The 18290-nt window shown below is 38.8% G+C and overlaps 1 protein-coding gene across 6 annotated transcripts in view; it reads right to left on the bottom strand.

The window, feature by feature from the left end:
- Positions 1–2052: 2052 nt before the first annotated feature.
- Positions 2053–18290, bottom strand: part of HSD17B12 (hydroxysteroid 17-beta dehydrogenase 12) — a 278867-nt gene continuing 262629 nt past the window's right edge. For all 6 annotated transcript variants that reach the window (XM_074013910.1, XM_074013912.1, XM_074013909.1 and 3 more), the window contains 3 exons: positions 17085–17150; positions 3801–3950; positions 2053–3523 (listed from right to left, as the gene is read on the bottom strand). In XM_074013910.1, the coding sequence (XP_073870011.1) occupies positions 3419–3523; positions 3801–3950; positions 17085–17150 (321 nt within the window). In that variant the 3' untranslated portion in view covers positions 2053–3418. The remainder of the gene's footprint in view (positions 3524–3800; positions 3951–17084; positions 17151–18290) is intronic.

Consider the following 18290-nt stretch of genomic DNA (forward strand, 5'->3'; position numbering starts at 1 on the left):
AATGTTGTGTCTTCAGCACATTTTATCAGGATTCACAAAATATAAAATTGTCTTATTGACAGTAATATTAACAATACAAAAATTTTTTGAAAAAGAAATACATTTATAAAACTCTTAAGTCTGTGCATTTAAAATACTTTAAAATAATTAACAGGTCAAATAAATAATGTAAAGATATAAATGGAAAATCAATAAAAATTTGGATATACATGTTTGTATATATGCATACACTCAATCATGGGGTGAAGCAAAGGATATAATTCAAATAAACTCAGATACTTACTAAAAATCGAAAAAACCTTGAACATGAATGAGTTAAATGTCCAATTTATGGAACGAGAAAAACAACAGAACAAACCATTAGAAAGCAGAACATAAAAGAAAGAATGAGGTTGGTTCTTTAAAAAAATAAAATAGACAAACTTCTGGTAAAATGGCCAAGGAAAAGAAAGAAGATACAAACAGTATCAGAAAAGGAAGTATGCGTATCCAGGAGAGGTTTAGAAATTAGAAAATTCCTTAAGCTACTTTATGCTAATAAATTGTAAAATGGGTAAATGCTTAGTTTTTCTTTTCAAAATTTACTCAAGTAAAAAATAGAATTCCTGAAGAGTCTAATTACAGTGGTTAAAGTTTTCCCACCAATAAATACTAGGCCAGACAGCTTTATAAACTTTTAACAAACAGATCATTCCAATCTTTTACAAATTCTTATGGAGAACAGGAAAATAGGCAACACTTTCCAATTCATTTAATGGAGTTACAATCTTGACACCATAAACTGACCAAAAAAGTGTAAAAAAGGCAGGCTGCAGCCCAATTTCATATAGATGCAAGAATCCCAAGTAAAATACTTGAAACAAACTGATTTCAGTAGTGTATAAAGATAATGAAATATAACCAAGAATGGAGAAGTGATTCTTGTCTACTCTAGTCTTTCTGTGTTCAAATCGTTTTTTTTTTTTTTTTTTTTTGAGATGGTGTCTCACTCTGTTGCCTAGGCTGAAGTGCAGTGGCACAATCTTGGCTCACTGCAACCTCTGCTTCCCGGGTTCAAGGGATTCTCTTGCCTCAGCCTCCTGAGTAGCTGGGACTGCACCACTGCGCCCAGCTAAGTTTTGTATTTTTTTTAAAGGCAGGGTTTCACCATGTTGGCCAGGCTGGTCTTAAACTCCTGACCTCGTGATCGGCCGGCCTCAGCCTCCCAAAGTGCTGGGATTACAGGTGTGAGCCACTGCGCCTGGCCCATCTGTGTTCGAATCTTACCTAGTATGCATTAGAACATAAAATCAAGTCAACATAAAATTAAGTCTAAAATTTTTACTTCGCTATTTTGAAGGTTTGGAGTATACTGTTTTCTCTTTTAACATAATTTTTCTTTTCATGTGCCTAGAAAAATACATTTTTATGTCATCATCTTCACCCTTGAATGTCAAATACAAGTGGGTGCTTGCCAAGTTGAAGCAATCAAAGCCACAGCTTAGAAGTTTTGAAATTGTTAAGGGATTTTCCAGCCAGAATTATAACTCTTTTCTTTTTTTTAAGAGGGTCTTACTGTGTCAATCGGACTGGAGTGCAGTAGTCCAATCATAGCTCACTGTAGCTTCTAATCCCTGGGCTCAGGCAATCCTCCTGCCTCAGCCTTCCAAGTAGCTGGGACTACAGGTGCGTGCCACCACACCTGGCTAATTTTTTATGTTTTAATTTTTTTTGTAGAGACAAGAGCTTGCTATATTGCCCGGGCTGGGCTTGAACTCCTGGGCTCAAGCAATCCTCCTGCCTTCCTCCCAAAGCATTGAGTTTACAGGTGTAAGCCACTGTGCTTAGCCTACAAGTATTTTCTAACTGGGATAAAAGAAAAAGTATTTTATATACTTGCAAACGAATCCCTCCTCTATCTACCACCACTACCGACTACTACACCAAAACCAACTCACCAACCAACCAACCAACCAACCAACCAACATGTGAAAGCAGATACAATACCGCCCACGTCATTGTGGTGTCACCATTTCTACAATAAAATGAGAGGAAAAAAGGGCAAACAATGTATTTTTCATAAAGCTATGTTTATTCAATTTAAATGACAATCTTTATTCTGAGATTACATTCTTCCTAATTTTAGGAGCTAAAATATATTTTCTTTTACATAATGATGCTGATAGCAGATGGTTATTTGTTTTTGTTTGTTTGTTTTTGTTTTATGTCCTTAGCTGGCAAAATTAAAAGCCAGAAACTAAGGCCCCATTTTTTCTTTTTTTTAATACAAATCTACAGGTGCTTAAAACTCAGAGCTTAGGAACCACAGCCTAGGTAAAGGCCAATCTTCTTGTTGCATATTTCACAGTATTGAATTCTTTCTTGGTGAGTTCCCCGTACAAGTTATGAAGCAGGATAAAAGTCAGCCTTATATTAAGTCATTGTAAATATGGCCTTAATTTCAATCACCAAATAAATGTATTTTTGTTGTATACCATGGTTACAGCATGTTTTATTAAAACTAATTATATCAGCACCTACCTACAGAGTATCAATTTAAAAATTATAATGCCATTTTTATGAAGTCATTACTTTCATAGGACTAGCCTGTGTCACATGTGTGATCAATATTGGTTAAATGCAGAAACAAAGAAGACTGGGTGTCCAAGCAAGCCACTTTTCTGGGTCAGGGTTTCAGTGGTACCATAGATGGGTGCCAGTCTCAATGTGCACTTTGGCCCATTTATCTTTATAAATCATACCATATAGCTTTGATATTTACATACACTTAAACTGAGAAGAAATATGCGTTATAAGAAAGCGTAGTTTGGTGGGTTTCATGTGTCAGAAATAACTCCATATTCACAATTATTTTCACGTCATTAGCTACCCTTGATAAAGAACAATTCCATATAAATGTACAAACTGGAAGATAATTTTATAAAACCTTAAAGAGATCTTTGTAAATTGCAGTGTGTCTGCTTATAAACAAATCAAATCAATCTCCATTTCTTCAAAGTGTCAAACACAAAAGAGTAGCTGGACATTGGTTTTTATAATCAGCTTCAGAGAAAATACAGGAATAATGGTCAATGGCACTTTGAAGCAGATAAAACTGCCGAGTTTTATGTTTGAGTCTATCATTCTGTGATTTGCTATAATAGTATTTCTTCCTATTAGCTGTTCTCAACAATATTAGTTCTATATTCATTTGATACGAGCATTTATATTAAACTTCAAAATTACCTCTGGTAGTATCCAGAATATATGTCAGAAACCCCTAAAAGCAACTTCTGTTTTTCTCTTAGTTAAGATAACATTTAGTCACGTTAATAACTATTGAAATGACAACTTCAGATTTTCAAAATCAGTAGGGTGCCTTGCAGTGAACGTGCATATGCTGGAGCATCTGGCCAAGTTACAATGCAGTTATCAATGCTTAGTTCTTCTTGATTTTCTTCAGATAGTGAGCCCGTGTAGCCTTGTTCATATTCATGACTATTTTCAAATAAATCCAAGAAGGCAGGTTTGAGATTATCCATCCCTAGGGAAACAATGCAAGAGATACGTAATTATAGCCTACAATTTGGGCTAAATTGAAGCATATGATTTAACATTTTATTATAGTGTTGTTTTTATTTAGAGGTAGATTGTAAAGTTCTTGGGTATACAACCATTATGATTATAACAGGACATAGATGTCTTGTTACTATGGCTGGACAATGTATATATGCTAATCTATTACATACTATCCTGTAACTCAATGGGAAAGAAACCCCAAGCCAGAAAGTACTGATTTGCGACTCAAACAATCTACCTACCATAAGAACATGGATCAGGTATCCATTGGTTCGGGATTGCAGGCCGACTGTTTTAATTGCAGACTTCACAAATGTCTCCGGAGTGGGCTTATCCAAAGTTGGCTTTCGGATTTTAGCCAGTTTTGTAGCTACGAAGTATGGCAGGACACTCTAGAAAGGTAACACCCGCCCCAGAAAACATGCCATTGATTAGTCAGGCCACAAACTCAGAATGTACAGGGGTGCTTGACTGCTTTTAGTGGCAGAAACATCTGTATCTTTACAGAGAGAGAAGAAAAGAGAAGTGGCTATCTAAAGCCAACTTGATAGAACATATGATACCATAAAACAAATTGTAACAAACCAATCTCTCCATAAAACAGAGTTTGAGACCAGAGAAAGTATTAAAAATAAGCAGAAATCTACCTTTTTGAATCTTTAGAAAGGAAAGCATTAAATAATCTAGATAGCACAGATTCAGGATAAGATATTTTTTCCACTTAGTAAACTGAACATTGAGACAGAACCACCAAGTAGGAGATGTTTGATACTTTACTCTCCTAACGGGATAATACCAACTTTCTCTATAATTCATGGCTAATTAAGTTTGTTCTATCAGCTTTGATCCTTCTTAAACAGACATCTTATTTTCTCAGCCTTGCATTACTACTTTTCTTCCCTAGTTTCTCACCATTCTACTTCTGAGTTTTATGAAGAATTTTATTGATATAAAAGACAGAACCACCTCCCCTTTTCTTCTTTTTTAGAGGGAACACAGTCTAACAATATGGAAACCATTTGAGTAACTAAAAGACACCTGACTGGATGGGTGTGGGGTGACAAATCTGGACACGACCTTTAGAGGAACTTCAATAATGTTAGGTTCTTTATTGCTTATGCTTTCTGCATTTTGGATGTGATTCAACACAGAGTATAAGGAAACCTTGTTATAACAAGTCCTGAGTCATGATACAAGAGATCCTTCCATAGTTTGAAATAACCTGGGCATGGTAGTTCAACAAAGGGTGGATGTATTGTTTATCTCACATGTGTGAAGTATCATTGCAATGATTCTTCTTTTCTTTTTTCTTTTCTTTCTTTCTTTCTTTCTTTCTTTCTTTCTTTCTTTCTTTTTTTTTTTTTTTTTGGCAGGGTTTTGCTTGTTGCTTAGGCTGGAGTGTGGTGACACGATCATAGCTCACTGCAGCCTTGACCTCTTGGGCTCAAGTGATCCTCCGGTCTCAGCCTTCTGAGTAGCTGGGACCACGGGCGTGCACCTCCATGCCCAGCTAATTTTAAATTTGTTTGTAGAAGGTGGCGGGCGCCTGTAGTCCCAGCTACTCGGGAGGCTAAGGCAGGAGAATGGCGTGAACCCGGGAGGCGGAGCTTGCAGTGAGCTGAGATCCGGCCACTGCACTCCAGCCCGGGTGACAGAGCGAGACTCCGTCTCAAAAAAAAAAATAAATAAATAAAATAAAAAATAAATAAATAAATAAATTTGTTTGTAGAGACAAAGTTTCAACATGTTGCCCAGGCTGGTCTCAAACTTCTGGGCTCATGTGGTCCTCCCACCTCAGCCTCCCCAAGTGTTGGGATGACAGGCGTGAGCTACCACACCTGGCCCAATGACACTTCTATTAAAGAAAAGGAACGGTTCTAACACATGGTGGTCAAAATCTTAAAAGCTCAATCAAATTGAGATCTGTTCCATTCTATGGATTTGCTTCATGCTGAGACCTAGAAAGAGTGGTCTCATATCTCTGGATTTTTGTGTATGTGTGTGCTTTGCATTTTTCCCACTCCAAAGTGTAAGTCAAGGAATGCAACCCACTCTCCTTGACAGGTTAGATGAAACCTCAGCCTCCCCATTAGAACCAAGAACCCCAGATGGAGTGCTGTCACTCTCCATCTTTCTGTTTCCCTGTCCCTGCAGGCATGAACTCATACTAAGTAAACTAATTTCACTGAAGTACTTCAATATTTGAGCCAACTTTGATTAGGTAACTTGTGATTTCTGAGAATTTGTTTATTGGGATTATCACTATACATTTATCCCTCACTTAGCAAAAAAAATTTTTTTTGTCAAATCTTTTAAGAACCATTTTGCCACAAGGATATAGTCTATGAGAGCACATGCTATGGTGAGATCTGAGACTCAGACCGAGTAGGAAATGCAGAGTTCAATGAGGCTCTCACAATGGGTCAGTAAAGAAAAGGTTATTCCCCAGAGCAAAGCTGAGTAGTAAGGAAAAAACGAGTATATGCAAATACTCTGGTCTCACATAATGAAGGAACATAAGCAAACCATTTCTCATTTCTATGTGTTAGGTTTAAAGGTCACAAAATAGTGAAGATTTAAAAAAAAATCCCAAATATAGATCGCAAGCCTGCTAAAGGTATTGTAAGATTTTAAGCTTCTAGAGGTAGGGATGGTCCAATCATTACACTTCTCAATTGCATTATAATTCTTTGTTCCTTTCTTCCATCCTTTCTGCCATCTTCTTCCCTCCCTTCGTAGGTACATGGTATAAATTGGACTTCTTTGATCTTGTAGGAGAACTAAGTTGCACTGCCTGACGGAACCACTTGGTGGTGCCACAAGTTAACTCTTCATGCAGCTAAACCACAGAGATAGTCTAGAGAACCCCCAGATCAAGGGGTGGGGACAAGAGAAGCATACTCAGGAATTCCAAGTTGGGTTATGTTTTTCCAGCTAAGAAATGTAAATTCTTTTCTAGAAAGGATATTTATTTCCACAATGGTTTAAAATCAAGGCAGTTAACAGTTATGGCCTAGTGGAGGGTTCAAAGATGAAACAGCATTTGAGCTAAGTCTTAAATGAAGTGCAAGAATTTGCCTGATTGTAAACAAATAAGGGAACAGCAGGAGCCAAGAAACGGAGCCACAGAAGAGCATGATGTTTTTCAGGGAACTGCATAGCTCAGGATGGTTCAAATGCTGGAAATGTGTGAAGAGTGGCAGGAGGGAGGCAAAACGGTACAGAAAACTGAATCCATTCACCAGGCTGTGTATCCATTTCTAGAACACAAACTCCATGAAGACTTGGTCATATTCACCACATATTTTTAATGCTTTAGAACAGTACTTGGTACATAGCAGGGACACAATTAATATCTATTGAATGAGTTGGCAAAAGACACTTCATTATGGACAGCACTGAAGAAGAGTACTGGGGTCTCTTTCCACTGCTATGATCCAGAAAATTAATTACACCAAGAAGTTGATAATATGAACATTCGAGCCAAAATTTTAGAATTTCTGAAGCATATATAAGACCACCTATCTAAACAGGTGTACTTATTGCTACTTGCCAATGATTTAAAAATAAATATTCCAAGTTATGTGAAGGTAAAGAAATATCTTAGATATCAAAAAGCCATCTAGGTACACCCTTAAACTGTTAAATAAAGCCCAAAAAGTGGCTGGGCGCGGCGTCTCACGCCTGTAATCCCAGCACTTTGGGAGCCCGAGGCGGGCGGATCATGAGGTCAGGAGACCATCCTGGCTAACACGGTGAAACCCCATCTCTACTAAAAATACAAAAAATTAGCTGAGCGTGGTGGTGGGCGCCTGTAGTCTCAGCTACTCAGGAGGCTGAGGCAGGAGAATGGCATGAACTCAGGAGGCGGAGCTGGCAGTGAGCAGAGATCACGCCACTGCACTCTAGCTTGGGCGACAGAGCGAGACTCCGTCTCAAAAAAAAGAAAAAAAAAAAAAAAGAAAGAAAGAAAAAACCCCAACAAGTGATAATTAATTGATTTATTCTGCTTACTCAGGAAAACATTATGGGAAACAGGTCAAGAAGATACTCATACTTTTATAGGAAACTGTGGGCAGAACACATTTTTCAAGTTGCTCAAGCTCAACAAGTTCCCATTACAAATATTGCCAGCTCAGAAACAACCTGACCTTGAGAGCTGCAGGTGTGGGCAAGTATCCTGGTCTTCAGATTTAGAATTCCCAAATGGCAAATAATTAATTAGGCCATAAAGCATAGCTGTTGGTGCTTCCTTGCTTAGCCTATTTAAAAAAATAAAAATAAAAAAAAATAAAATCACTGGAGACAACTTGGTATCTTTTTTTTTTTTTTGAGATGGAGTCTCGCTCTGTCGCCCAGGCTGGAATGCAATGGCACCATCTCGGTTCACTGCAACCTCTACCTCCCTGGTTCAAGCAATTCCCCTGCCTCAGTCTCCCAAGTAGCTGGGATTACAGGGGCCTGCCACCACACCCAGCTAATTTTGTATCTTTAGTAGAAACGGGGTTTCTCCATGTTGGTCAGGCTGGTCTTGAACTCCTGACTTCAGGTGATCTGCCTGCCTCGGCCTCCCAAAGTGCTGGGATTACAGGCGTGAACCACCACACCCAGGCCCGACAACTTGGTATCTTTTTTCTCACCCACTGGAGAAGCTTGCTTAGATAACTGGACTTCATAGTACAATTCAGGGGTGCTTGATTCAGAAGAGGAATGCTTATGGCCATGGAGTAGTGGAAAGAAAGATGCCTGAAACTGCATGGCAGTATTCAAGAATCAGGGATTGAACCTTGGAACTTAACATGGTAGGGCATCTTTCAGGTGTCATCATCTGTGTACTAAACATGCTTTTCAACGGAAAAATGACCAGAATATCACAAGACAATGACTTGGGAAAATGTAAACCCAGAAGACACCAGGGTCTAATATATTTGCACAGTATGAGATTTCAGACATGGTGTCACATCTGCCTTTACTGAGCATTAAATTCAACCGTGTAGCCAGCACACACTCTTAAGGCAGAAGCTGGGGCTCCTATGAAGAATATTAGGAAAACTTCTTTGCCTGAAATCTGTGTATTCATCTACTATTTCAGGTTCTGGTATACAAAAACCTAAATAATTATACACCTATATTCTAGTTTTGGAGTGTGTATTACTTTACTTGCAGAGCATGAAATTAGCTTTTCCACATAAAGGCCCTTGATTATCTACTTGGCAGAAACCCTTAGACTTTCTAGAAATTTCAGGAAAAAGGAATCGTTCTGATGGTACAGAGATCCCTGGTTACACAGCAATGAAAAAAAGGCCCTGTAATAACAATACATATAAATCTTAGCATCAAAATCCAAAATGAAGGAGTTCAAAATATGGTGCTCTACACAAAGATCCTTGATAAATGTTGGCTGATAATCTTGTAAATAACCTACCTCCAAAGATGTGGAATTTGTATGTTAACGTTCAAGGAACAAAAAGAAAAACAGTGTAATCTCACAAAAGGCATTCACTTAACACTAAACTATTTCCTGAGCACCTACTAGAACAATGTTTTAGGCAATGGGAACTTAATGAATAAAATTCATTGTGAATAAAAACAGAGTCCCTCATCTTACAGAGCTTACATTTCAGTAGGGGGATATAGACCACAAACAAATAATAATAACAAAAAGGTGTACAGTATTGGCAGGCGATGATAAAAAAGGAAGATGAAAAAAATACCTGGGTAAAAGCTGATAGAGGCTGAGCCTGCAGATGGGTTCTCAAGAAAGGCCCCTTTGATGTGGTGACTTATAACCAAAGATCTGAACAGAGACGGAGTTGGCCAAAAGGATATCTGGGTGAAGAGCCTTTGAGACTGAAGGCACAAGTGCAAGGCCCTGAAGTGAAGGCGTCCTCAAGGTATTTCCAGAACCGCAAGGAGGCCACGGAAGTAGGAAGGCGGGGAGGGAATATGATAACGTGGAAGTTTGAAATCAGAACATTGAGGGGCATAAGAACTCATGGTTTCATTGTGAAAGAGATGAGAAGCCATGGGAGAATTTTTAGCATAGCAGTGAAGTAACTGGATTTTTTTTTTTTCTTTTTTTCTTTTTTTTTTTCTGAGACAGTCTCGCTCTGTCACCCAGGCTGGAGTGCAGTGGTGCACTCTTGGCTCACTGCAACCTCCACCTCCTGGGCTCAAGCCATCGTCCCACCTCAGCCTCCCAAGTAGCAAGGACCCACAGGCACACACCACCATGCCTGGCTAATTTTTGTATTTTTTGTAGAGACAGGGTTTCACCATGTTGCCCAGACTGGTCTTGAACTCAGTGAGCCCAAGCAATCTATACGTCTCAGCCTCCCAAAGTGTTGAGATGACAGGTGTGAGCCACTGTGCCCAGCTGGATTTTATTTTAAAGAGATCACTCTGGCTGCTATAAGTAGACTGTAGGGGCTGTTAAACCACAATGGGTGTAGGAAGGCCAGATAGTAAGATACTGCAAAATGTCCAGGACAAGCTATGATGGTGGCTCAGATAGAGTGGTAGCAGTGGAGGTCATGAGAAGTAGTCAAATCGTGGGTATGCTGCAAGGATTTCCTAAAGGATTAAGTCTGGGATGTGAAAACAGAGGTGGTAGGGTAATAGGAAAAAAAAAAATCAGCACTGGTTAAAATCAGACCAACTTGGATTCGAATTCCAGCTTGACCACTTACTGGTTGTGTGATCTTGAGCAAAACACTCAATGACTGAGCAACACCTCTTTGCAGACGGAGTTACTCACACCAAGACTGGTACATTCTCTACACTTCCCCATGTTCTTGAACATATCACTCTTTTTTAGTTTCTTCTCGAGAACATATCACTCTATACAATTGTCTTATTCGTGGATTTGTTTAATGTCTGTCTCCCTCCCGATAAATGTAAATTCAACCACAGCAGAGGCTCTGTCTGTCTTTTGCCAGATTATTCGGTGCTTTCTAAATATTTCTTGACTGAAGACATGTGGAACATGATATATACCTCTAGTTTTGGACTTACTGTGGGTATAATGTGTTTAAATATCTGTTTTTTCTCTGTGTGCCTTCAGGACAGGGACTGGGTCTTATTTACCTTTGTTTCCTAGATGTCTACCCAACGACCTGGTAAAAGCAGGCACGAGCTGTTTGATAAACTAAACTGACCTTAAGCAAGTTTCAAGACTCCTCTTTATTTTCATTTTTTTGAGACAAAGTCTCGTTCTGTTGCCCAGGCTAGAGTGCAGGGGTGCGATCTCAGCTCACAGAAACCTCTGCCTCCCAGGTTAAAGCAATTTTTGTACCTCAGCCCCCTAGAGTAGCTGGGTTTATAGGCACGCACCACCACACCTGGCTAATTTTTTTTTTTTTGGGGAGAGATGGGTTTCGTCATGTTGGCCAGGCTGGCCTTGAACTCCTGACTTCAAGTGATCCACCTGCCTCGGCCTCCCAAAGTGCTGGGATTACACGTGTGAGCCCTCGCGCCCAGCACAGGACTCCTGTTGATCCTGTTTCCTATTTGTAAAATGGAACTAGGTTAATATCTGTGTAAAATGAGAAAACAAAGGTGAAAACATGGGCATATTGCAGATATCCAATAAATATAAGTCTCTTTCCTCTCTTCTTCACTCTTATATATCATTTCCCAGCTTGGAGTGTTTTTATCTCATATCATTTATCCCACTTGCTAGAAGGGGAGATTAAGGTGTAAAGTAATGAAGCAACTTTCTGTAGGTCAGATGATCACCAGGTGTTGAAGGCAGAACTCAAACCTTGGTCCACCGACTCCAAGCTCAGTGTCTTTTCTTCTCTGCCTCTAGGCACACTAATGACCAATGCAATTTTCATAAAACCACAGCCTGGACTGAGGACACTGTGACCATGCTTTAGCTGTGACTTTTCATCTTGAAATGATGAAATATCCAGGCAGGGCTTCAGGGATTCTTTAGCATCAAAAATCTCTTTATGAGGCAGGTTTGTGAAGAAACATCACTGATGCTATATCTAGGGGAAATTTTGATAAGGGCCAAAATATTTGCACGGTTTTAGGTCTCCCCACAGATTGCTTCTTAGTGCAAGGGAAATAATGGTAATTATATGGCAGAGGAGTTGGGTAACACCTGGAGTGGGGGGTCAGAAACATGGCCACCAATGAGCGGATGGATCTCGTGTGTCTCCCCGCATGAGGCCCTGAGGACACAACATCACATACATATGTGATATTTTGGCCGGGAAAGCATAACCCGGATCTTGCTTTTGGGTTTCTCTAAGGAAGCATCAAAGAAACCCCAAATGAGGAATGTATAATTAAAAAGGAGGAATACTGTACTCTTAAAAAAGTCACTGTCATAAAACATAAAGGTTTTAGATATATCCCAGGTTAAAGGAAACAAAAGAGACGGGACAACTAAATATAACACCTGATCATAGATTGCATTCTTTAGTGGAGGAAGAGGACAGGATGAAGAATATTATAAGACCAAAAATTGGGCACAAATAATACATTAGATAAAATTATTGTATCACTGTTAAATCTGAGTTGATAGGGGTATTGTGGTTATATATGAGAATATCCTTATCTGGTTGGGTGTGGTGGCTCACACCTGTAATCGCAGCACTTTGGGAAGCCAAGGCAGGAGAATCACTTGAGCTCAGGAGTTTGAGACCAGCCTGGGTGACAAAGTGAGACCCTGTCTCAACGAAAAATGCTAGGCTTGGTGGCATATGCCTGGGGTCCTAGCCACTCGGGAGGCTGAGGTGGGAGGATCAGTTGAACCTGGGAGGTCAAGGCTCTAGTGAGCCGTGATAGCTCCACTACACTCCAGCCTGGGTGACAGAGTGAGAACCTGTCAAACAACAAACAAACAACTCCTTATTTTTCAGAAGTACACACTCAAGAATTTAGAATTGGAGGACCATAATGTTTGCACTTACTCTCCAACGATAAAACAAATGTGGTAAAATGTTAACAGTAAGTAAATCTAAGCAAAGGGCATCAGAGTTTTGTCTGCACTATTTTTATTCTTGTAACTTTTCTGTAGACTTGAAATTATTTCCAAATAATTTTTTTAAACCAGAAGGCTTATGAAAATTTTGCAGAATAAGAGTTCAAGAGGTATGGTTTTACGATTTAGTCTTAGTCTTAGCTACTTCCTGCTTGCTCAGTATTAACTGGTAGTCAGTACAGCGTAGACAGAAGCAGCCCAGGGCTAGGGCCCACTACCTAGCCAGTCAAATTGCTTATAATAATTTTGTCTTTGAAAGACACAAGTGTCTTTTTTTTTGACTGGACTTTAATTATAAGGTAATGAGAACAAACAGTCCTCATCAACAGACTACACTTATGATAAGGTTTCCTTGAGAATGTGCTTCTCATCCTCTGTTCAAAATCAAATAGTCTCTCAGGCCCATCATTCACCTCCAGGGCATTTACATCACTTCTTGTTGTTATTGTGTTTTTGCATTTCCAGGAAATGATTATATAATGGCAAATCTGAATTCTTGAAGGCAATTTTAAATGATCTTATAAAATTATGGGAAAGAAGTTAAGAAGTTGAAGGAAAGATGGGGAGAGAAATGCAAAAGAAAACTATTAAGAAGTAATAGGAAACAATCTAGAATTTGAACAATATACCCTCTTCCTTCCCCAAAAGAGCAATCCGATGTACATTCACATGGAGGTAGACCTAAAAAGATAGCGTTCTTTGCAAGGATTAGAAAAAAAACGGAAACATAGCCACATAGCATTGGACTAGAAGTCATTCTGATAAACAGGCTGAAATTTCATGCACAACCAGAGTTTTCTGTGATGCCATGGAAAAGGCAGGTCTCCCGTTTACCACAAACAACAAGTGCCACCAGCAAGACTGTCTCCTCTCACATTCTCACAACTTGTTTCCCTCAAAGATCTTTTCTCCAGATTTCCCACCTAGTAATCTGGTGGGACTAGAAGCTACTGTAAAAACACATTAGCATTTGTCTTCTGAAATATTTTATTTTGATGAACTTTTGTTTTTCTCTAATAATGAATTATAAACAGTCATTTCAGCCGTCATTGTGTTTTGTCACATGAATTCATTCAAGGTTTAAACTCTGAATGAATTTGATGAAAAAATAAAGACTCAAATGGTTGTGAGGGAAGGCACAGTCGTCATTCTGTGTGAATACATCAGAATGTTGAAGAATAGAAAGAGAACCTCTTATTAATTCTGATCAAAGGGGCAAAAAAAAAATGTAGTCTAAATGAAGCTCAGAGTTAAAAATGATTGGCTTTTCTTTGGTGGTGTTTTATGCCCACAAATTTTTTGGACTAGGAGTATTTATCAGCTGATTCTGCCTTGTACTCCAGCCCACACATGTTTCCTGGGTGATCTTATTAAAATACAAATCAGATAATGTTGCTTTCCTTCCTAGTCCTCCAGTGGCTGCCCATAGGGTTTAGGATTAAATTTGAACTCCACAAGGCCATCTCCTTTCTTGCCACTCCATCGTCCTCCCCCACGTTCAGGCCAGAGTGGACATCCCAGTGTCTAGTACATGCTCTGCCCTCTGAAATGCTCATAACTGTTTCCTCTGTTGGCAACCCTTCCCCAACTCCTCTCCAGTTCTACTCACCATATCTTCTCCCAGCCCCATTTGCACCTGAGCCCTATGGCCCCTGTCCCTCTCTTAAGGCTTGGGCCACAGTTTGCCTGCCCTGGAAATCTTTCTCTCAGCCCTTTGGTGCATTTGGTTAGGCCTGCTTCTTACAGCGTCTGGTCACTCTGCTTATAGGTCAATCACCAACGGACCTTTTTAGGATTCCTGCCTAGTCACAATAGGTGTTTACAAACTATTCAGTTAATAGCGTGATTACAATTAGATTCATCAGAAAGAAAATGGTATACCATTGCATGGCATGTGATACCTTCCCACGAATACCTTCTCATGGAATGTAATAGCTTCTCACGAATGTTTTACTGGTTTCCTTATCACTAAAATACAACATATTCTACATAGAACATTGGCGTTACTAACATTAAAACGACTGGTGTCAAGGAAAGAAGAAAAAGAGAGTACAGTAATTTTGTATAAAATCCAGGATTCTCAAAAACATGTCCTTCTGAATGAAACCTATACATATGGGAAGCTGCAAGCCGGAAATAACGCCAAGTGGCTATGACCTCTAAGGTTCCCTAGGATAAAAGCTCAGGTCAGGGTTTAGAGGAAGCAGGCTCTTAGTTGATCTTGGAAGATGAGGAAACAGTCATCCCTGCTTCCTCTCATTACCATTCTATCTCACAGTAGGTGATTCAGCTCCCACCAGTATCTACTCAATAAAAAGGTTTAGAAGCTACATCTACATGACATTTAGGCCCATCTTGATGGTCTACAGGCATAAAGGAGGAAATGGAACTAACCAACCAACCACCTTCTGGTTCTATCACTCCCTGAGCACAGATGGATCCAGAAAGTATTCAGTGCTGACCTACAGGCCTGCAGCAAGTAGTCCAGTGTTTAAGGACAAAGGCTTTAGTGCCAAATAGACCCAGATTTGAGTACCAGTTCAACACGGGCAAGTGGCTTACCCTCTCTAAGCCCCAATTTCTGTAATCAAAAATAATAATAGTCATCATCACACCATCATATGGGATTGTTGTGAGATACAGTGAAATGATACATATAAAAGTGTTTAGCACTGTACCTGAAAAGTATCCACTCAAATATTCACTATTATTATTTTGATCGATCATTTGGGGCTTCAGGGTACAAAAAGTGAAATACTTGCCTCACAGGAACGGAAGCCACAGTAAACACCAGACATGCATAGAGGTGGGGTAGCTGATGGGCAGGAGCAGGAAAGAGGTACAAATTGCAGCTTCTCCCAAGACATTTTTAAAAACTGCCTGAGCACAGAAATATTATTTCTTTCAATTGAAGAATGGCTAATTTGAAATTGCCACCCATTAAAACTCCTATATTTGCTTTCTCTCATATTTTGTATTTTCACAGCATTGTATCTGCTGGCTACATAATAAACTCAAAAGTATATAAAAATTAACTCAAAATGGATCGAAGAACTAGAACTAGAAAACTCCTACAGGAAAACAGGGGGAAAGCTTCCTGACACTGGATTTGGCAAGCATTTCTTGGATTTGACACCAAAAGCCCCAGCAACAAAAGAAAAAAACAGATAAACTGGACTACATCAAAATTAAAAACTTTTGTGAATAAAAAGGCATTATGCAGACTAAAGACAAAATAAAATGGCAACTCATGAAATGGGAGAAAATCTTTGCAAATCGTGTATCTAATAAGGGGACAACATCCAGAATATATAGATCATTTCTACAACACAATGACAAGAAACCAAACAACATGATTTTATTAAACTTAGGCAAAGGACTGGAATAGACATTTCTTCAAAGGTGATATGCAAATGACCAAATAAGCTCATGAAAAAATGCTCAATATCACTAATCATCAGGGAAAAACAAATCAAAACCACAATGAGATACCACTTCATACCCGTTATGATGTCTATTACAAAAACCAAACAAAATAGAAAATAACAAGTGTTAGTGAAGATGTGGAGAAACTGGAACCCTGCACACTGCCAGTGGAAGTGTAAACTGGTGCAGCTGACATGGAAAATGGCAAAGTTCTTCAAAAAATTTAAAACAGAATTACCATATGACCCAGCAATTCCACTTCTGTATACATATACAAAAGAACTGAAAACAGAGTTTGCAAGAGATATTTGTAAACCCATGCTCATATTAGCATTATTTACAATACCCAATAGGTGGAAACAACCCAGATGCCCGCTGACAGGTAAATGGATAAGCAAAATGTGGTCTATATACAATAGCATTTTATTCGGCCTTGAAAAGGAAGAAAATTCTGACACATACTTCAACGTGTTGAACTTAAACCTTGAAGACATGCTAAGTGAAATAATCCAGTCACAAAAGATCAAATACTGTATGATTCCACCCATATGAGGTACTAAGCGTAGTCAAATTTATAGAGATGGAAAATCAACCAGTGGTTGCCAGGGGCCGGAGGGAAGGGGAAATGGGGAGTTCATGTTTGATGGGTACAGAGTTTCAGTTTTGGAAGACGAAAAAAGTTCTGGAGATGGATGGTGGCAGTGGTTGCACAATATGTGAATGGACTTAATGCCACTGAACTGCATGTTAAAAATGATGAAAATAGTAAATGTTATGTTTATTTTACCACAATTAAAAAAGAGAGAGATGCTGATAGTCTTGGTCTCTCAAAATAAAACCCTAAGAACTAAAAAATATGCTTCAGCTATTTATACTATGTTTAGTTCTACTTTAAGTATCCCTACTTGGAAATTCTAGGGGATAATTTTTTAAAAATCGAGACAAGTGCATAAAGGAAAAAGAAACCATGTTTTTAATGGTGTGCTAATGTCACATTCAGTTACTTAGGAATATGATTTTTTTGTTGTTGTTGCCAAGACAGCAACAGTTGCTGTTGGAAACCACACAAAAACAGGGATACTTAAGTGAAACAAACTCCACTCACCTGCACAAAGATGCCCTTGCTCCTATACTCCTCATGGAGGCACTGAGAGAAGAAATCTACAAAAGTCTGGGAGGGGAGTGGGAGTGAGAAGAAAACACACACATTACATCAATCTGCCTGATTTGTAGCCATGGAAACAAAAATAATAAACTAATCATTTAATGCTATAATTTCTCATCTTTTTTTCATTTCAAATGCAGAAGAGAACTTAGAAAAACACCTCAAAACCTCAAGTGGTTTTTATCTGCCACTAAATGAAGTATTTATTATATTACCAAATATAATATCCAGATCAAATTTTGATTTAACTGGAAAAGATTCTTTTTATGCTTTTCTCCCCCCAGAAAGTTACTTTCCAAGAAAAAATATTTTTCTCTTATATAACAAAGGATGCGTTTCATCTCTCCACTTGCCACTCAAACAGAAACATGACATGAAGTCCATTCAACTCTGTTCCATGGGGATTTTGTTGTTGCTAAAAAGAACAGAACAAGCATCCTCTTGGTGCTTTGGGATGACAAGATCCAAGAAATACACAGGTGAATGTGACAGCCCATCTTCTTCTGATAATACAACCTTAAATCTATTTGTAAAATGTGGACTCAACCTCAGACTAGAAATGCAAAGAATCAAGTGACTTTTCAAGGGTTCTAATTAGTCATAGTTTTGTACCCATGGAGTAGAACAGGTAAGCTGAAGATCACGAATCCCTTCAGGAAACATGGCATTCATTTTAAACCTGCCTACGGTATATTCCCAGACACAGAAAGTAGATTGTAGGGGTTGGGAGGTGGTACCAAGCTTTTCAAAAGACAGTAGTGACTTTTTTTCACATGAAAAAGAAGTCGGAGGTTTTGCTTTTTTCCTTCCCTGAAATGTTTCAAGTTCTTACTGTACATATTTTTGTTTATTTTTCCCTAAAAGTCTGCTTAATTTCAACATCTGAGTGATCATTTTCCCTTCAAAGATGTATTCGATGCCTCAACAATGTATCTAAAGATGACGCCATTGACCTGCAGGCAGTAGGAGACACATTCTAAATTACTTTCCTAGCAGTAATGTGAAGAGGTTAATGGTGATATTGTATGAAATTATGACATTGTCCAGAGAGTTCTGGAAAATTCTTGTCTCACCCCAAAGGTGACAAAGAATATCTATGAATTCTGGACAACATGGCAAAATACACTCTCACCCAGCCTATCTCGT

This window comes from Macaca fascicularis, chromosome 14 (assembly GCF_037993035.2).
Source record: "Macaca fascicularis isolate 582-1 chromosome 14, T2T-MFA8v1.1".
In the NCBI taxonomy this organism is placed as follows: Eukaryota; Metazoa; Chordata; class Mammalia; order Primates; family Cercopithecidae; genus Macaca; species Macaca fascicularis.